Raw genomic sequence first — 21,665 nt, 5'->3', positions numbered from 1 at the left:
TCGGCGCGGTGACGCAGGAAGGCGGGACGTACGGATGGATAAGGAATAGAATCTATAATAAAGTCTTTAAGACGTAGTACAACTAGAATTGGTGGTAATGTAACGCTTGGATACCAACCGCCATAAAATACCAAAGAAGAAGAAGATTATCGTTATTATAACTATACGGCTATAATTCTATGTAACAGCAATGGACAAATAACAAACATCAAATGATTAAAGTTGCACTATGTAACTTTCCTAGTGAAGGGTCCAACATGGGGGCTGCAACTAACTATGGATTTAATGGTCGACTAGTCAATCCATAAATTCCATTTTGGATTTTTTTTTTTTTAAACCAAAGAAAGGTTGATATAATATATATAATATATAATAGTGATTGAAGGCGTCTAGATTAACAAATAAAGAATTCTTCATAATCAGTTCATTCTATTTCGCCTTTCTGAATAAAACAATCAAATGTCTTTCTGCATTGTTTGAGTGTTTGTATAATCAGATAAAGATTATGATTAGGTCTATGATTATTATAACAGTTGGCTAGTCACAATTATTTCGTCGTCTCTGTAAGCCCAAAGTTCAGAGTTACAGACCGGTTTATTTTTTGCAGGAAGTTGTCATTTTATTAAACTTAAAAGTGCAACGTTATTTTTGTATGTACACACTTTGTAAATAAGGTCCCAGGTCGAGTAAAGGTGAGATCTGTGGAGAGGGAAGTCCACGATGGGCAAAATGATAAAAAAAAACCTACCTGTAATTTAATAAATACAAGATGTGTTTAATGCCATATCGTGGAACATTCCAGGCAAAGCGCAAACCACTTCATGGAGATAAGAGGCACAATTGTATAGGTTTCATTAACCCTCTTTCATTAATCCAAGTGATTTTCTTTGCCACAAGCTTCTTCAGGCAAGAAAAAAATAAACCATAGTAATCAGAATACAATTATGTCAAACTTTAAAAAGGCACGACGAGTCAAGTTCAGAATTTTATTGAAAGTAAGCAATAAATAATACTGTGATAAAAATAGTTTATAAGTACTCAGACTGTACATCGATGTTACAGGATCACAGCTGAAAAAGGGAAAGGCAAAAATACCAGCAACATGATTTCAATTTGTGCAGAAACAACTAGATTATTAAAACATTAAAGCAACTTTTCAAAAAAAAATCTACAAAAAGTCCTCTAGTCTGTCCTGATCATTGGATATATAAAAACAACTGGAACCTGTGTTAAAGCATAGACGAGACGGAACATGAGAGGAAAGCGTCACCATATTCAAGATAACAACATTTATAACCTAAAAATTTAGTAAATAGTGAATGAATAAATAGAAGACAAACAGTACAGGAGTTAATAATAAACAATAAGGCTTAAAAGTGCCACGCTGTGCAAAAGTTTCAGGAAAGTTTTAAAGAAAAGCTGAACATTTCTTCTAAATTTTTATTTAGTTTGGGAAATATCTCTGCATTTCATTTACATTTTATTCACATTTTTTATTTCTATCGGGTTGGTCCTCGTTTAGAACTACCGGTACAAAAAAAGCAAGTGCGTTGTCCCATTTTTCTGTTTATCTAAATCACTGTTGATCACCAAATCTTAAGAAATATTAGTGATAAATTTGGGAATATTGGTAATGGGAGACATGAAAATGATCAAAATTACTGTTGCGTTATATTTAATTTGTTTAATTTTTACACAAGGCCAAATATATTAGTTGAATATATAAATGAAAATTCATATTTTAATAGTTTTTTTTTCCAGGAGAGAAAGAGCATTTACTCACAATGAATGACAATTTTCCATTAACTCAACTAATTTTGTCATTATTTTTTCATTATTATTGCTCAAGTCAGTCAGTCAACTAAATAAAACGATTACTATTGCATATTTACATTTTTAAAATACATTTTTTAACCAAATACAAGTGCAACTATTGTAACTGGCTTTTAGATACACTATTCATAAATATTATAAACTTTTTTTTATACTTAAAAAAAATAAAAATAAAATAAAATCAGATTTGATTTAATAATGCTTTGTACAGTCCAAATAGCGATCAGTCATCAAAATACTACATTTTGATGATTATTCAGATTAATTGCTTCAGTCCTAGTTACAATTTACTAACCACGAACTAAATATTGCTTGTAGTTTAAATTCTTTATGATTATTGTATAGATACATACATATTGTATAGGGAATTGATTTGAAGCAAACCTTCAGCCTTAAGACAGCTGTCATCTTTTCATCAATCCTTCTTGTGTTTTGCACACACAGCGCTCTGTGTATAACTTTCTCAGAAACGTGCCCGAGACTTTTGCACAGCGTCGTAGCGTTGACAAAGTGTTTCAAAAGCGTGTTGAAAGTTGGATCTTTCCGCTTCGTCGATATATGTTTTGCAGCCAAAGCGGTCGATCGATCTCAGGCCTCTGTGAAGTTGGTCCATTAAAAGTAGGTGCGACAGTGAACAGTCCCTTCTTTGCACATGCATCTTATCCTCAGAGGTGGCAGTGAAACGTTTTTTTTGTTTATCGTTTTGTTTTGAAAGGATTATGTTTAAAGGGATTCGCCGAGGAGTCAACATGCAATTTAAAAATCCCCCACCTGGAGATTACAGTTTGACGCTCGTTTGCATCAGAGTTTTATAAAGATATGGCTTAGCAAGATAACATTTGGTTTCAGAAGATATGGGTATAAAAAAGAAAGGAGGTTTAAGCCTTTCTAAATGGCATCAGTCAATACGTTTACATGCGGAAAAATATATAAATACTATATACCTTAGTTGCATTTTCTATACACAGGAGCAATAACATTTGAAAGATTGAAACACGACTAGCTAAACTAATACAAAATTACTATGCATATTATCAGAACATTCTATAGGTCGTAGACATTTTAACTACAGAGTTAACACATTTTATCACATACAAACGTAGACGGGAACATTACATTAACAAAGTCATTTCAATCTTTGCGAGTCGATCACTATGACAATTAAAATTGTGATTATCTTGCAGCGCTAAGTAAAAAGGATATTTATTACAACGGCGCTATATAAATGGAGATTTGTTGGAATTTGTTGTTCACCTTTAGCATTACAATTTATTAATGTTATGCCCATTTCTACATGCAGTATTGCGCCACGAGAGACGATATGTTGGCAGCCTTTTTCAACGGCCTAGTAATAGCATGATAATAATATGGTAATAACGAGACGGAGGTAATTGTATTGCAACTGAGATAATACACTATACAGCCGTCGTTTCATATTTTTTACCAAGAAACTGCCCACAATTATTCTTTGCTTTTCACATTCATGCCAAGCACGTTGAATTACTTTGTGTATGAATAATTCTTTACAACGAAACCTGCCTTGCCTCAAATCACAAATGTTTTGAAGATACACAAAATTAGAATATCGAGTATGTAGTATGTGAAACAATTTAAAAAATGTTTAAAAAGAGCTGGTTAAAATTTAAAAATCTTCCAACACAATGGTTGGTTAACAGTAAATGTCATGTTTTGTACTCTCACTCCGACTTTTACAGGCACATCGATCGCATTTCACATCTACTGCCATAAAATAGTCAGCCTTTTTGTCGGGAACTACATTTTTGAAAGATTGTTAATATCACCAATCAAATCCATGGAATTAAGTAGAATTATTAAAAAAGTTTTGTAGCCTTATGGTTTTTACTGTAAAACTAGTGTTGTATTTTTCTTTTCTTTTTTTAACGCGTTTTTGTATCTTAGCTAAAGTATATTCTAATATTCTAGTTAAATGGTTAGATTCAAGTCCATTTTAGATCAATAATATAATTTAACATAATTTTCATCTCCTGATGTTCTTGTACTTTGTGTTGCAGCACAAAAAAAATCCCAGTTCTTATGTTATAACCATGCTATTACTGTGCTGTAAAGTGAAGCGTTTTATGTTTCTAATACTATACAATAATGAAATATGGGTTCCACTTTATAATAATTACACTTTCAATAGCCTAAATAAAGCATGAACAAAGATTTAATTCATAATGAACAAATTTATTAAGAACTACTGTAAGAACTTAAGTACTTACTCTATCTCCTTAATTAAGTAATTACTAAGCCTGAATCATTCTTAATAAACTATTTATTCGTGATGAATTAAGTCTTTGTTCACGCTTTATCAAGGCTGTAAATTGTAGTTGTGTTACCAAAATGATTTGACCGCTACATTTGCATTTAACCAAGATAAGGCAGAGGTTCGGGTTTTTGCATGTAAACGTACTGACTGATGAGCTCGATATAGACTCACAGTGATGATTTAGTCTGATACTGACACAGTATTTTGACCTAAAAATATCTGTCGTTACAAAAGGTACATACAAATAAAAAGGGAAAATACAGAAAGAAGTCACTTTAAATTCATTGATTAGATTTTCCATTACAGAGAAAATAAAAATCTTTTTCCATAGAATCAGGATTATAAAAAGATTAATAGACAAAGTTCTGGTAGAAATGTACAAACTTGGTTAAAACATTCAGTTTTATATATATATATATATATATATATATATATATATATATATATATATATATATATATATATATATATATATATATATATATATATATATATATATATATATATATATATATATATATATATATATATATATTATTAAGCTTAATAGTAGGGCACAGAGGGGAAATTGTTCCTTTTGATTAAGAAAAACAAAGGTAAAAAAAAAGAAAAAAAGATTATACATAGAAAGTCTAAAAATTTGTTAAAATGTCCCATTGGTTTACATAAATATTATAACCAACACTTGAATAAGTCTATAAAGTCTCCTATAGGGAAGCTTGAGGTGAGTAGAACAGTCTCTTTCTGATTAAAATTTAGTGTTTAAAAAAAAAAAGGAAAAAAACAAACAAAAAAAAACCCCATTGGATTTCAGTTCATCATTCTGGTTTTAAATGCCGGGAAATCTCCTTCATCTTCAGACCAGCGGTTACCTATAGAAATAATGAGGATAAACTGAGAGGGAGAGGTGGACAGAAAAAGCAGACGAGGAGAGAGAAAAGAGAGACAGAAGAAAGAGGCGTGGACATGCGTTATCTAAGCAGAAAAACTAACGGTAACAAATAAAGCTACAGATACATACAAAGTGCATTTGAAAAGGCATTCAAACTAGACGGTTCAGTTTGGAGTGGGGATGTTGGTTTTTTTGTATTAATGACGACATATTGGGCATTTGTCTGCTATTGACCTTATTCCGACAACTTTTTCCTCGTTTTACCAGAGATCAGCACTTCTGATCAAACAGGAACTCTGCTCTTTTAAAATGGCAAACTAGGGGAAAGTCTCACTGCTAAAATATGCTTAAAAGTAGCTTTTTAGTTTGTGTAGAACAAATTTTTTATCTCAAGGTCGGCAGCTCTGCGTTCACTAATACAACCGAAAGAAGGATTACGTTGTGTGGTGGCGCTCAGACGGGCTTCTAGAATAAGGTGAATAGAGTTATATTCGACACGCGTGGATCAGTATTTTATTTATTTTTAGACATTTTAAATTGAAGTATTGATCTAAAACTATTAAATGAAATAGGTTTGAAGTGTGATATATTGCAACAGAAAATGTCACGATAAACAGTAATATTGCCCCTTTTCTATATGTACTATATCAGTGCTTGACAAACCTTTTCCAATGCGTCCCCTTTAGAGGATAGAGAAATGATCCATGCCCCGCCCACAGCCTCGAGATATTATATTGGTGTTATAGCTGCATTATTGGTGTATGTGAATGTTCTAATCTAATTCACCAAACTGACATTACTAAACATTTGATTAGACCAATATTGAGGGTAAAATAAAAAGTAGTAGTAGTAGTAGTAGTTAATCTTCCCCACACCAATCTGAAAACCCCACTGTGTCATAAACGTTTCCCTGACAGAAGTCTATGTGAAACTCACCGTTGTGTTAACAAGAGTAGGTCCTGACTGTGGCCGTGTCCAGCCTCTGTATAGACTGACTCCCTGTGTTTGGGTCACATGCAAAAACATGCCGTTAGTCACAGCATCACAATATTAGGCAGAGCGGCTCAGGCTTTTCGGAGGAATTAGAGAAGACATTCAATTAGAAACAGATACAGAGATATCATAGACTTAACGGCACTGAGAAGAGCAAGAAAACAGACATGCGTTTCATAAATTACAGGAGAAAAGCGGAACTCGGTAACGTCTGTTGTTTCCATAATGTCACATTCCTCGCGAGCACTGTACAGTTTGTCATGAAGCTTTTCTGAATGACCTGTGCACCCCGTTTTTAGTATAAACTTAAAAAAATTAAAACATTTTTAGTAAAGGATACATATTATGAATTATTTGCAGGGATGGAAGAGTATCCAAAGTAAGAGTAAAGTTACTTCAAAATATTATTCAAGTAGAAGTGCAAAGTAGTGGTCCAAAAAATGACTGAAGTAAAATAAACTTATTTTGGGTAATTACTACTCAAGTAAGTGCAATTTCAAGAGAAAAACGCTAGCTTACTCCGACATGCAAATGTAAGCACGCAGTTGTAATGAACGTGAGGCAGAAATGCTCAGAATGAGACCGGAGATGATTCATGGACATAAAAACAAGAGACCTCTGGATTGTAATCGGGTGTTTTCTGAGGCTCGGAGGGAGAGGACTTACTAAACAGAATTAATAAACAAGCGTGAATGAAGCTAAATACAACTGTGTTTACCGATTTTAAATCAATATTGCATTACTATTCTGTTTGTTATTTAACAGCGTAAGACTGTTTTTAATTGTAATTTCCATTCTGAATCAAAGAGGTTTATAGGAGCATCACTCAAACTTGCAAGTGTAGTTTTCATCCAGAAACAGCAGGGGAAGACGTGTGTCCATTTCACCCTCACGTGGACAGAATAAGTTAGAGAGTTCCGCTTTAGGTCAGTTTTTGGAGCTTACCGTCTACAGGGCTTCTCTTTGGCTGTGGAGAAGGCGACCCGGCGCTGGTCACTCTGAAGTTTGCCGGTAAAGTGTCCGACGCGCCGAGTCCCCTCACGTCTTTGGGCCTGAACTTTTTCCTCCATGACGGTGCACGGCGGAAATTCTTATCGTCGTCCTGTACATAACAGTAGATTATTATTATTTAGAGGATTCAGTTCAATTGCTATTGCATTTGTGGTGATTTGTTCGTTACCTCTTCCATTCTCCTTTCTGTGCCAACTGCGAGGAGACTGTTGAATTCACGATCGAGGGTTGCTCTGGCCTAATAAACAAAAAGTAAATAAATATTCAATGTAGGAGTGTGCAATTAATTCCATTTAGATATAGATTCAATAAGTGAAGCCATTTTTATTTGCTTTAGAAAATAATAATAATAGAAACAAGAAATTGTTCAATATGAGGGCAAAAAAAATTGCTGCATAATTGGTACAAATAACTGAATTACTACGCTATATTTTTATTGTATTAAAATATTTATTTGTATTTTGTTTGTATTCAAACATGTTTACACTTTAAATTGAATAAAAAAAAGAGCAACGTTTAAAAATAAGAATGTTAACGAAAATATATATTAAAACATTGTAATTATTCCATATTATGAGTTTCTATAAATGTATTTTATTTATTATTTTATTGAATGTTTTATCTGCATTTTATCTGTTTAAACCTGTCAGACCTGTCAGGAGCAGTGGGCTGTAGGTTTTTAAATATCTATACATTACTTAAAGTTGATGCAAAGAAATTGCATGAACAAAAATCTGTTATAGCCAAACGGTAATATTGTTAATCCAATCCAAATCCAATTATAAAGCGTTTCATTCTCAGAGAACCAAAAGTGTTGGTATTGCTAGTTATTGTTTGCTTTTCCGTGACACTGCTCTGGCTTCTAAAAGTTGTGAAAAGCGATTATAAACTTATCACGGTGAATGATTAAGATGCTCAGAATAAGTTAGGAAAAGTGGGGAATAATTTTGGGCAGCTGCAAAGTGTTTAAATTAACTACTTTGTTTTTTCTGTCAGGTACAGCGCCTCTAAATTAACTTCAGCGGTTGCCTTACAAGGGATCTGTACTTCTTTTGAGTGACAAGTAAATAAATAGCGCTATAAGTACCAGCAGCAGTAAAACCTGTGTGTGTATCTTCACCAGTAGCAGTCGCAATAGCAGTCGCAATAGCAGTCGCAATAGCAGTCGCAATAGCAGTCGCAATGGCAATGGCAATGGCAATGGCAATGGCGGCAGCAGAAGTAGCATAATTACCTGAGTGTTCTGTGTGGGGATCTGAAGCAGTAGCGCCAGTGCGTTGTGGTCGAATGTTTCATCCAATGCCATCAGAGCACCGTGGATTCCGCTCTCGTAAAGGTTCCCGCTGTACTCCTTCAACCCGATGGCCTGCACCCAGCTGATGAGGCGCTCGTTACTCCACACCAACACGTCTGCGGGGCGACCGAGGCACAGACCAAACAGGCGTTAGGAACCGAAGCGTTTCGGAAAAAAATTATAAAATGATTGGGGGAAAAGATAAAGAACACGCGCTAACCTTTCATATCAAACTGACACTCTTCTCGCCGTCGCTCGAGCTCCATTCTGTCGTAGTTGAGCCTCCGCAGACACATGACTCCGCACTGAAAACTATTCCTGCAATTCACACAAGAGCAAATCATTGTAAATCACTGAATAAATTGGTGAAGTGTCTTGGCCCAAGGATACGACGACGGTGGGCACTGGTTGGCACTGGGATTGTGCCAATGACCTTTGTGTTGGCAGGCAAACGCTCTTACCAATGAGCCCCGGTGGTTCTAAAGTTGTTGGACATAAAACTATTGAAAGACAAATGTGGAATTCAAACAGTAGAGCGTCAGTGGGAGACGTGGCTATGCAAACGCAGCTGAGGGGGAGGTCGTGGTCTTCATTGGCTTGTTTGTTCAGAATCACATAAAAAGGAGTGTGTACCAAATTTGACAAGTCTCAGACAAATTTCCCGTTCCAGGGGGAGCTGGAGGGCCATTTTGAAAGATATACGTGACAGGTTCAGGTCATTGAAATTCAAAAACATTCCAATGGGTCCGCCCGAATCCAAAAGTTACAAGGATTTTTGTGCTTTGAAAAATAGCCACCGTTAAGCCACTTTTGATCGCAGATACTTAAAGGCGCAATGGACGATTTTTCGGCGATTTGAGAACGCAGGCGGACTGATACAACACACATGCGTTTGTTTATTAGCGCGACGGATCGCATCGCATCTCTCGTCTCCCGTAGATTTACGTCTTCTTCTGAGTCAGCTCGAACAGTCTTTCTCCGTCTTCCTTTTGTCCCGTACACTGAGGGAACTATTATGATAGATCAATCCGCTTAGACACGCGGAAACGTGGGGACGAACCGCACGCGGCTGCAGGTGAGCGGTAGGTGCGTTTTATGATTGATACGTGGCAGGACTAATCGGCCGTCCACACCACGAGGAAATAAGACTCTGATTTGGGCCAAAAAAAATCATCCATTCGACCTTTAATGTCCTGCTGATGCTCCCTCCGTTTGGAATCGTTCGGGTCAGAACCCAGGGTCAAGGCATGTTTAGGTCTTTAAACTTAGATTTAGCTGGCAATTTTTTTTAATAATATTCCTTACGGATGCAATAGGATCTTGCACGAATGCTCAAGCCCTAATGAAGAATATTTTGGTAAAAAAAAAAAAAAAAAATTCAAGTTAAAAATGTTTTTGCGTCATCTTTTGTGTTGTTTTCAGCCTACAAACCTGTGCTTGAGTACCTTAAGTTTGGCATCTCAGATATTAGAACTAAAAATAAATTGTTTATACGAAAACAAAATTACATCTCTATCGCTGCTGTTCCCCACGGGACTAGTTGAGTTTTGGTGCCATCTACTGGCTGCAGGGGAAATTACAAAGGTTCATAATAAACAACTGGAAAGATTTCGGGGCGATGTGAGCAAGCCATGCAGTTGTACTGATAGTGATTAGATGGGAAAAATGCATAGAACAAGTCTAATGATTTATGGACTTAAAAACAGCAGAGAACATTCTCAGAGCCACGTTACAGATTGAAAAAAGGTTGTTATAGCAGAGAGTCAGTACGGACTGTTTTTGACGCTCGGAGGGAGAAGACTTTCTAACCAGGATTCATCACACTAGTGTAACTGAAGCTAAACGCTACTCCAGGTATGCTTTTGATGAGGGAACAAAGTTAGAACATGGTTAAACGCTCAAAAAGGTTAACTTTAAACACACTCACATATTGATCTGGTACAATGATAAAGATACACTAATGGTCCAGTGTCTTACCTGTGGAAGCTGTCCACCATCTTGAGTTGCCCCCTCAGGTCCTTTTTGGTTAAATGGTCGAGCATTCGGGCGTCCACCAGGGACTCCATGAAGTACGAACGATACTGCGGCAAACCCAGGCTTGGTAACCACTCGTTACCAATCCACTCGTGGTTCATGTCTCCGTAAGCCAAAGTCTATGATCGAGAGGAAAGATGTGTTAAAACTGTGGTTAAAAAAAGTTAGTGAAGTTGGATTTCTACAGACTAGTGACGCTAATGTTATTATTGTGGAAGGGAAGTCGATTTATCATTTAGCCAGTAGTAATTGGGTAAGACAAGGCATTTAAATTAGGGCTGCAAAATAAAACATAAGTGTTTTTTTGGATCAAACTGAAAGGGTAACCACGACTAAATCAGGATTAAATCAGCTAAACCAGGCCAATAATACTGGGTTTATACCTAAATCTGTCACAGTAATTCGTACATTGACATAGCTCAATCTTTATTGTGTGCACAGTTTCATTGCATTTGTTTGGATATTTAGTTATTTTTTTTTGAACAATGTTGTACATTTAGAAAAGGGGTTACTGGGATTATGCCGTTTTAGGGTTTTTGTGTAAATGGCATTAAGTAGTTTCAATATTCTTGTTTATTGTTTATATTGTCTTCAGCAAAAGATTAATTCATACTGAGAACTCAACAAGTCAAGAAAGAAATACATTTAGATTCTTAAGGTTGCATTAGCCTGTTTTCATCCAGATGACATTCATGGTCAAAGTGCAGCCCTAATTCAAATGCAGTGGCTAAACGTCAGGGAGGAGATGATTGTTGGGGTTTTGGGGAGTTGTTTTCAAACCTGAGCCCAGCTCCCATCGTCATCCTCCTGGGGTTAGCGTGGTTAAAACAGTGAAGAAAACACAGAGGGTTAGTGAGGTTAAAGGTTAGAGGTTAGCGCAGCCAAAATGTCATCTTGTTACAGAAACAAGCAAAGAAAACATTCAAGGCAAAACTAAGACTATGAAGATTAGACTTGAAATAGTCATAATTTGTAACTATGAAAGGTGCAATAATTGTAATTTAGGCGTCACTTATTTCGAATTGCTATAATTACAGATAATACACTCAATATTCTAAATAAAATTGCCATTATCATGACGCTAATTCTACTTTTGAGACATAGAAAAAATAAAATGAATTAAACAAATTGAAATAATCTTCACATAAAAACGATCAGTCTTTACTTAAAAATATAATTTGTTGTTTATTTTATATTCGACATGGTTACTTTTAAAACGTTAGCATTAGCAACTGTAAAGAGTCCATAGTCCATTATTTAGTGTTAAAATTAATTTGTCCGTATAAAAATATTAAAGCTTTTTGTTGGATCTAAACGTGTTTTGAGGGTTACCTTGGTATAAAATACAATACTGAAATACAATAATATATGACAAGGATCATATTAAAGTAACACTATTGATAACGTACAGAAATACAAGCTCCTGACCAGTTCACAAATGCATGTTTTAGACCAGGATTCTTCTGTATTATAAACTTTCTTGACTGCATTTTATTGTTTTTTTTACACTACACTACAATTCCTATAGAGCTGTAGGTTTTTCGTTGTCGATGAGGTTTTAGTTGTAAATTTGTATTACTCAATTACTGGGATTAAAATTAATTAGTCAAATTTAGAGTTTATTCTGCCCTTTTTAACTTTTCTGTACAAAGAGTTGATAGTTGGACATAACACGTGTGCTCAGTTTGTTCACCTGATCCCTAACAATAAATCATATGCTTTCTTTGCACAAATGTATCATCGTTTAAGGCCATGGTAGCTTGCTCCATTTCTGTGCATCCAAATGTATACATAAGGCACATTTAGATATTGTTACATCCCTATTTGTAAGTACAAGAAGAATAGCAATTATAACTAGTCATCCAATAGTGGCCTCCCATTGTCAAAAAACAAACTGAACACAAAATCAGTTGAACAAATGATACTTTGTTTGTTGTATTGTCATAAACATATAGAATCCACTATAATTAAACTGTAAGTGATTATTTTGATTAGTAGAGACAATAAGACGTCTAAACTAAATAAAAAATATTAAAATATGTATAGTTTATGCAACCAGTTTTTGTATAAACCTGTGGAAAACACTAAGCCATCTACATGTTTAATTTAATTTCATTTCATTTATTTTTAAGGGTTTATCAAATCACTGGAAAATTCTATCTGCAGACATCAGTGAAGCAAAAGGGAAAACAGGAACTATATCATGTACAAAGCATACTGAGCTCAAGAGAACTTACTTAATATTTTGAGTTCAAATTGACAGTATAATTCAGGGATGTATTGGTATTTTTGTGTCTTGATTATTTGTTCTGATAAAAGTTAAAGTTACTGCTACTGCTCCGATTTGCTTCACCAAACTGGAAATGTGTTCATAATGATTTAAGCAATTTACCACCTCTCAACCCAAGACATTTTACAAAGTTTAATTAATTTACTACATGATTTATTGTCGACAATGCAGACATCTAAACAGACTAAATCGAGAAGAATCAAATCACTATTCTACGGTAAACAAACAGTCGTTACAGACTAACCGTGGGGGGAGTCGCTGCCAAAGTTTCCATCTCTTCGTGAGTGACCCAAATGTTGCCCGTGCTCTGATCATGTGACCCAACACAAACATGCGAGAGCCAGTCAGAGTGCAGGAAAGGGGCGAGGACAGGAGGAGGGCGGAAAAACAAGGAAGAGGAACGAACAGAGCAAAGAAAAGTCCGTTTAGTGTTATTTTTGTTAGTAAAAATAATAATAAAGTAAATCAGGAAAACAGACTTGATCATGAAAGTCAATTTAAAGGTATTATTCGTCAGATACAGTTAGGATAAGAGGTGATTTTAGCAAAATATTTGTCATTTATTAGTGTTGACATGCTGGAAAGTGAGGCATAACATTGCATCTATTACTTTTGTTCACGACAATATTATGTGTATTAACACACACTTTAGGAAGTTTTCCTCAATATTTTCAGTCTTGTCCAGGACCAAACCGCTCTGATAGATACTCACCACTGTAGACCAAGAATGCCCCACAAGAGAGTGACTAAACCGGGTCTAAATCCCCCTCGATAGAGACCGACCACTGTAGGCCCCATAAGATCTGTACTAATCAGAACAAACCCAGGTCTAAAACAAGGACTAAAACAAGGGACAAAAAACAGGACTAAAACCAGGTCTAAAACCAGGTCTAAAACCAGGTCTAAAGAATCTCCAACAGATACTAACCACTGCAGTTCAAGAATGCCCCATCAGAGCTGGAGTGAACCAGGACTAAACCAGGACTAAACCAAACTGAGTTATCTGACTGCTCAGATCCTTGTTCCTTTTTCCTGCTTCAACTAGATCCTGATTGGACGATAATATATTAATGGCTAAAGCTCTATACGTTTACAGTGTTTGCTCCAATTACATTCCAACTATAATTTGAGACATTGCAAACTGCCTTTTCAGCTACAGATGACTGAAGAGAAAATAAGATGAAATGCATTTGAAAGAACTGTACCACTGATACTTGTAACTTTTGAAGAACAAAACCTACCTCATCGTCAAGTGACTGCAATTTGTCAAAAACCCACAAACATTTGGGACATAAGACACGATAGAAGTTCTGATATTGACGTTTGCAGAGCGTGTTCGCGGCCTTTGTGTCATTACCGTTCTGGATGTGGGCGGGGCCGAGGGGCTGGTCAGGGACATGATTTCCTGAATGGCCAGTCGTAGTTTCAGGCGATGCAGAGGGTTGCTGATTCCGATCTCTCGTTGGATTTCCGTGTCGGACAGCGCGGACATGATGGCGCCGCTCTTCACGTTGGCTCTGCAGGCGGCGACGTACCAGGCCGGCATCCCCACCCACAACTACGGAAACGAGAGGAGAACGAGTCGTCAGAACCAGAGATTATGACGTTACTACACTAACCCTAAATCACTTTGGGCACATATATGAGTCACCAATAGCACTGTAAGAAGGTTAAAAGCTCTGAAAAGTCGATTTTGCATGATATGGGACATATTAAACCATGTCCCCTCATCATTATATTTAACATGCATTAAATCAGCAAAAACACAAGTCTGAGTCATTCTGTATTGTCCTGCATTTGCACAGAACTTTTCTGTTTTCACCTACATCACACCACAGAGCATTACTGGGTGTCAAAAGTATAGAAAATATGATGATTATCTGTAGTAATATGAGCATCAAAACTGGATATTCATGTGAGCGAGTACTGATAAAAACCATGAGGAAACCATGAGAAAATTGCTCAAATGATCCATTGTGTAATAAAGTTTTTTTTTTACTCACATCATCATGGGGATTTTTTTATGAACTATGAACATAAACGTAGCTCGTCGTACCTCGAGCCAAACCACAACGGTGGGTCCGTCCCACTGAGCGAAAGGCAGTCCCTGTCGACGAGCCTCTTCAAGAAGTTCATGCCTGAAAACAATGTCGATATCAAACTTAGACAATTAGAAATCATGGATCATAAAACTTAACATTTTAAGACCGATTGTTAGTGTCAACCCCCAAAACACACTTCACACATGCAGTTTTTAATGCAAGAAATGATGATATGAAAGCAGTCCCCAGAACAGAAGAGACTTTAAAAAACAGTAAATGTATAATAGTAACAATGTCTGACAATAAAAGGTTTCTGTAAATAAAGATTATTGTCTCAAAAGCAGCTCAAACTCTATCGTATTCAATAACCTGCAAAACTAACTGACTGTTTTGGTCATTAAATAATTAATTTAAAAGCGCACAAATTCTCTTTACTTAAAACTTCACAGTCCACAGTTCACACATAAAAACTCTTTATTAAGAACAAGCTGCACGTTGAAATGTTTAAATATAAAATAAAATAAAAAAATATTTGGATATGATTTTAAAAGGTGCACTATGTAACTTTTCTGGTGCTTGTTTCCGTGGAGATGTCATCGCTTTGCCTGGAATGTGCAACTTTATGGCATTATCAGTCTCAAACCAGGCAGAGTTACGGGTCAAATCTGTGGAGAGGCGGCTGGCTGATGGTAAAAATGCAAGTGATTCAAGGTATTTAAGGTAATAAATAATGATACACCTGTAATAAATTGACTAATTGGCAGGCAAGATGGATTAAAAACGGCTGCAACTAAGGGTTATTTTGGTAATCGATTAGTCTACCGATTCTTCTTTCGACTAATCAATTAGTTGTTTAGAACACGTGAATGTGGGATTTTTTAATTCAATTTTACCCTGATAAATCTGAACTTAATCCATTTGAGGACGTCATGTTTTGTTGTCGATTTCTCTCGTTGTCGATTAGTTGCAATTAATCGATTGACTTGTTGCAGCCCTAGAATATTTACAAATTAATTGAGTAGTTAAATCTGAAAAAATCTTTAATAATTTACTCTTATAATTTAATAACACTGCTGTCTGTGTTACAAAAAGCTCTTTTTACATGTGTTCCCAGTCCATTTAGTCCAGACTAACTATTATGAATTATTTTCTATGGTCGACGAGTCGCATGTAGTTAATTAATCGCTGCAGCATTAAAACATCTTCATGGTCCACCAGAAATGATTCATGGAGCACCTTTAATTATGCGTAAATCCAATGCATTCGACACTTGGAACAACATTCTGGATTAAGCAAGAGGCAGGTTTGACAAGCAATTTGACAAGGCAAGACTACGCCTTTATTTCCTTTATTTAGATCCATGCTGGTAAGAAACGCACACACATTCTCAAAGTTAGTCAAACATTTGTGGAGGGGGGAAGCGTTTGCGGTTGCATTGGGAGAGCACCATTCCTGCAGATCCTGGGTTAAAGTTGTGAGTGAGAAAAGAGAGAAAAGCGAGAGAGAGAGAGGGCAAAACCAGAACCAAAACGACAAACGTGAACCAACTTACCCGGTCTTTGGACTACACATGAGATGATCGGGATGATGGAAAAGAGGGAGTCGGCAAAACAGTAAATTATTTCAGTGAATTGCGGTTTAACAGAGCAACAGATTCACAGAAGCATGATGGCGGTGGTGACGGAGCACGTGACAAATGATAACGAATGACAATTTTCAACGTGAACAGGTGAGCAAAAGCCATAGTCAGTGAAAAATGTCAACGTACTTCCATTTCGGTTATCGTGACAGGGCTAATAATGACAGAAAAACAATCTCAGACCCACTTTTTCTGGAGCTTCCTGTTTTTCTCTGCGGTTCCCGACAACGTGCCCATCCCTAAACCGTCCTTTGGAGAGTTTTCTGCTTCGGGAGTCCCAGCTGCAACAGAAAACACGCAGTGATGAAGAATGATAGAGCAGAGGTCAAAAGAAAGCCTTGAAAAGCTTCAGGCTCGAGACCACGTGGTAAAGCAATGGCCAACTAACTATTAAGGGAAAACGCCTGCAGAGGGCTGTGGAAGGGATTTGATATGTGAACATTCCAGTTTGTGGGCTTAAAACTCTATTCCCTTATCTTTCTGGCAAACAAACACATTTGAACAATTGACTCAAATACGTCAAATACCCTGCACAGCTCAGGCCTGGTCCGGTTTTGTCCTTTACCTTGGCCGGGGGAGTCTTTGCCTGGGACACTGGGTCGACCTTTCTCCTTCTTTCCAAACAGGCGTCCTATGGAAGTCTTGATGCTTTTCTTTTTGGCGGCTTTGTTGAGCGAGTCCTGGCTGCTGTTACTGCTGCTGGGGTTACTGCCCTGGCCGTCCTGGAGGTTCGACAGGCTGCAAACACAAGGAACAAACGGAAGGAACATTCCCTTGAAATTACTTTTATGAGTTTTCTAGCTACAGACAAGACAGACTATCTTGCATATCTAGGGTTCAAAATTAAAAAGTTGCAAGTGACATTTTGGTAAATTTACACAGGAGTTAAAAAAGTTTATAATTTTAAATGACTTCTTATCCTAACGTTCAATAGTAAAATAGAAAATAAAATAAAAGGTTGCCAAAAACAAAACACAATTAAATGAAAAAAATAATAAGAATAAAGTTATCCATAAAACATTTTTTTAAATCTTCAAATATGTAAAAAACTGTTAAAGATAATATTGCAATTGTTAGTTTGGAGATATGCAAAATTACAATATCAAGTATATTGTCTACAATTGAAACAATTAAAACTTACTTAAAAAGAGACAAAAACATCTGTTGTAGTCTTCCAAACAAATATATAAAGCCATGTTCTTGCCCTTCTGAGGTGAATTTTGTGCGACAGACATTTACAGACACATTCCTGACGCATTGTTAATTTGTCTCATGATGTTCTGGATATGGCCCGCCCCCTTACCCTCTCAAGTCCCTGATGTCCTCGTGGCTGGAGGCGTGTCCCGTTTCTCGGTTCAAACGAATAGAGCGAGGAGTCGACGGGGGAGAGCTCTCGCAGCGGATTGTGGCTTTGTCGTCCTGAGCAGACTGAAATATACACTTTACATCATTTATCCTGAAATATTATCGGAAAATTATAACCTATGGGCATCTTAATAACTTTGAAAACTGTCCATTTATAACAGCAGTTTAGTGAGGATAGCATTTAATACACATACAATTTTGGCCACAAGAGGTCACCAGTCAATGTACTCAGTTGACTTCCCATAATTGAGAAATATATATATATATATATACATATATATATATATATATATATATATATATATATATATATATATATATATATATATATATATATATATATATATATATATATATATATATATATATATATACCTATATATATATATACCTATCAGTTGTATTAATGAAAAGCAATAGGTATTAAGATGCACATTTATAACACACACAAGTACGAGACTGAACCGATATTGACATATAGAGAATTCCTGACGCTGTTGTATTTTTTAAATTGTTTTAAACTTTTATTTCTGGTTCAGGAAAACTCCATTTACTTCATGGATTATTCTGTAAAAAGCTGACATTTGTGATGTGAAAGATGCGACGAGAACCATGTGGAAACAACTGCCTGTGAAGCACTGACATTACAGACGTGATAAAACGGTTAACTCTGATGTTCTGCTTACCTGACATCAGATCTAAAAGTTAATAATTTTAAATCTTTATTCCTTTATTTCTTAGTCGTTAATGAAAATAATCGTCAGTGATATTGTTTACACAAAGATTAAATACTGAACATTTATTTTTATAACAATGTTTTTTTCCTTCCCCAGAGTAAAAATATATGTATTTGAGTTTCACAAAACCTCATGATTTTTGCCTTTATCAAAACAGTGACATTTTATACATCTGAGGGGGGTTCATTTCACTTCTGGATTATCTTAACTTCTCCATTGAAATCTCATTATGTTTCACTTTTACCCTTTAAAAGTTTGAGAACAAGAACATTGTGGACAGTTGTTTCTCTGTCATGGTTCAACATCAGGCACAGACTCTTAGATGTGATTAGTGGAAACCTTGAGGTAGACATTCTCTGCTGGTTTGTATTAGAAGGAAAGGTGCAGAAGCCGTTAGATTTACCTTCCTGCGATGCTTGCGCAGGTCACTAGGCTGAAGCGCGGCACAAAAAGGAGAAAGAAGAAAAGAGTTTGTGAGTTAGACACAAAAAGAAACTCCAAAGCCATGCGCCACAAACAGACAATAAAATGTGGTTTTAATTCAACATCAGAGAGAGAAGGTTAGAGCCACCGCCGAGAACAGAGGGAGAGAGAGGAAGAGGAGGGAGGAGGAGGAGGAGAAGAGAGAGAGGAAGGTTAAGGCCACCCACCGCGAGAACAGAAAGAGACAGAGAGAAAGAGAGCGAGAGAAAGAGAGAGGAATATTAGAGCCACCGTCGAGAACAGAGGGAGAAGAAGAGAGAGAGAGAAAAAGAGAAAGAGAGAGAGAAAGGTTAGAGCCACCCCCGAGAACCGAGAGTGAGAGACAGAGGAAGAGGGAAAGACAGAGAGGGAGAGAGAGACAGAGAGTGAGAAACAGAGAGGAAGAGGGAGGAGGAGGAGAGAAAGAGGGGAGAGAGATGAAGCGCAAGAGAGAAAGAAGAGAGGTAGAGTGAGGAGAAGAGAGAATTACAGAATAGAGAAGGGAGAGATGAAGAGGAAGAAAGAGACAGAAGGAAGGAAAAAAAGAAAGACCGGTACAAAGAAAGAAAGACAGAAGAAAATAAACATAAAAGAAAGCGGTAAAAAGAAAGAAAGAACGAAAGAGGGAACAAAGAAAAATAACAGGGCGAAAGAAAGAAAGGAAAAAGAAAGAAAGGGAGAGTGCAGTACAGAGAATGGGGGATAGAAAGAAGACGGGAGAAAAGGGAAGAGAGAGACAATAAGATGACAGAGAGAGACAGTATGAGAGCGAGAGAAAGGGAGAGAGAGAGAGCGAGAGAGAGCGAAGGCGGTTATTTCCACAGCAAATTTGACGAAGATAAAAGTGTTAGTTGAAAGGCTCAGGAGACCTCACAATAAAACTCACACATCCGACAACTCTACAATTAGAACACACACAAACACACAATTAAAGTTTATTTACGGAGAAAAGGAAGGTGGATTATGTGCAGCACCCGATTTAACACGATTTATAATTATTTATTAAGGAAATTACTTTAGCCATTGGGGTTTGGGGGAAATGCGTCGGGATTTCACATGACATAAGGCTGCAGTAAAGCCACGGATAAAATAACTAATTGTACTTCTTTGAATCATTGTGTCATTCACAAAAAATACTATTATTAACTATTAATACTATTAAATCATACATTAAAAAAATATTTTCATCAATACAGTAAATGCTTTTCGCCGCATTTCCACCTTTATTGGGAAATAGATCTAAAGAACCTTAATAAAGCATTTAAAAAAGATGCATATACATCGTCCTTCGTTTCAAAGTGAACGTTTGCGAAGATAAAGGAGGAAAAAGATGAAGAACTAGATCCAGTTAATGCAGATAAAAAACACCACAAGAAACACACTTATTTAACTGGATCGGAAAAAGTGAGGTGGGCGCAGCCGATCTTTAAAAATAAGAGTTTCCAAAGAAAGTACTACACCTCCCTGTATTTTACAAGGTGCTTTTCCCCTCATTTATGATCGTTTAACCCGTCGCCAACGGCATTCAAATCTATATAAAAAGCAGCAGAATCATTCCCATCCGAGTCGTAGGAGCGCCGTTTCCTCCTGAATTCCTCACGAGCCTGGCATTTACCAAAGCAAATAAACCTGAACGTTTCTGCCGGGGTTCTTTTGCCTCGGGGGGGAAACTATAATCGCTCATTTCCGTCTCAAGCGTTCAGATCTGGATGAGGTAAAGATGGGGACAACAGAAGGGGAAATTGACCTGGACTGTCCCATATTTTGAAATAATTTACCTCCAGGCGACTACAACTGAATCTTCTTCTACCTTTTGTTGTATCGTTACCAATACTCTAGCTTTACGAGATCAAAACTACACTTAACGTGGCTTTCTAGAAGTTTGAGTATTTCTTTTATTTAGAGACAGATCTATTCATGTTTTTCTCCCCTTTTGGATTACTCATTATTAAGAACTTCCTTATTAATGGTTTAGTCTAATTTGAGACCTGGTTTAGCTCTAATTTAGACCCGATATAGTCCAGGTACTTTGCTAGACCAGACACTTAAATCAAGACATTTTTAAAAAACAAATTATTGCTGCAGGTGAGGAGCAAGAAATGCAAATGTTTCAAGCATTTCACTTTCTCAACATACATTTAATTTGTCACTATAAAATTGCTCACAGTGGGAAGAGTAAAACTTTAACTCAAGCAAGAATACTGTTACTCAAAAGAAAAAAATACTATTCAAGTGCAGTGTGGGGAAAGGGCTGGACACATTCAAATCGCCTGCACCCACCGAAAGAGTCAAGTCCAGAAAAGATGACTGTCCATTAGAGGATACCTGAAAGTAGGGTGGATAAGTGCAGTGCTGGGGCAGAGGGCAGAACGCCGTGGGGGCATAGGGCATTAGAGTGACTGTCTGCTGGGACATGGAGCTCTGGATGATGTACGGGTCGTAGCGATAGTGCTACGGCGAGGCGGGTTAAACACGGGTCGAGCAGTAAAGGGTCCAAACACAAAATAATGTAAGTGTTCCGTTAGTAAAGCAGCGTGTCACCTTAACAACGAGTTACAACATGCACAAAAATACTACTACAAGTCTGTGCTTAATTAAAAAAAAACAATAATTGTCAAACCTAATACTATTACAATACAATTCATTATTATTACAAATTGTACTCAAAGGAAACATATTGTGCATTATTTCTACTGTTTTTGAAAAGAAAATCTGGTTAAAAGTTGTGTGTCCTCATCTTAAACTAGATTAAGTATAAATATAAACCATAGCAACCAGGTATT

The 21,665-nt window shown here is 36.5% G+C and overlaps 1 protein-coding gene across 7 annotated transcripts in view; it reads right to left on the bottom strand.

The window, feature by feature from the left end:
• Nucleotides 1–4,668: 4,668 nt before the first annotated feature.
• Nucleotides 4,669–21,665, bottom strand: part of LOC140380836 (liprin-alpha-1-like) — a 62,571-nt gene continuing 45,574 nt past the window's right edge. Inside the window, exons 17-31 of one of the 7 annotated variants that reach the window (XM_072464759.1) lie at nt 18,824–18,853; nt 17,622–17,746; nt 16,884–17,056; nt 16,506–16,599; nt 14,694–14,775; nt 13,995–14,195; nt 12,882–12,944; nt 11,128–11,154; nt 10,291–10,466; nt 8,534–8,631; nt 8,254–8,429; nt 7,189–7,257; nt 6,954–7,110; nt 5,952–6,014; nt 4,902–5,017 (exon numbers count right to left, since the gene is read on the bottom strand). In XM_072464759.1, coding sequence (XP_072320860.1) covers nt 5,959–6,014; nt 6,954–7,110; nt 7,189–7,257; nt 8,254–8,429; nt 8,534–8,631; nt 10,291–10,466; nt 11,128–11,154; nt 12,882–12,944; nt 13,995–14,195; nt 14,694–14,775; nt 16,506–16,599; nt 16,884–17,056; nt 17,622–17,746; nt 18,824–18,853 — 1,527 coding nt within the window. In that variant the 3' untranslated portion in view covers nt 4,902–5,017; nt 5,952–5,958. Of the gene's footprint in view, nt 5,018–5,951; nt 6,015–6,953; nt 7,111–7,188; nt 7,258–8,253; nt 8,430–8,533; nt 8,632–10,290; nt 10,467–11,127; nt 11,155–12,881; nt 12,945–13,994; nt 14,196–14,693; nt 14,776–16,505; nt 16,600–16,883; nt 17,057–17,621; nt 17,747–18,823; nt 18,854–21,665 lie in introns of all 7 variants that reach the window. The other 6 variants (XM_072464760.1, XM_072464758.1, XM_072464761.1 and 3 more) reach the window with 6 other exon arrangements.

Source organism: Eucyclogobius newberryi, unplaced genomic scaffold, assembly GCF_026437365.1.
Source record: "Eucyclogobius newberryi isolate DKJ021-1_F unplaced genomic scaffold, fEucNew1.0.hap1 SCAF_5, whole genome shotgun sequence".
Classification (NCBI taxonomy): domain Eukaryota; kingdom Metazoa; phylum Chordata; class Actinopteri; order Gobiiformes; family Gobiidae; genus Eucyclogobius; species Eucyclogobius newberryi.
The sequence above is the reverse complement of the archived record's forward strand: the minus strand, read 5'-3'. Positions and strand labels throughout refer to the sequence as shown.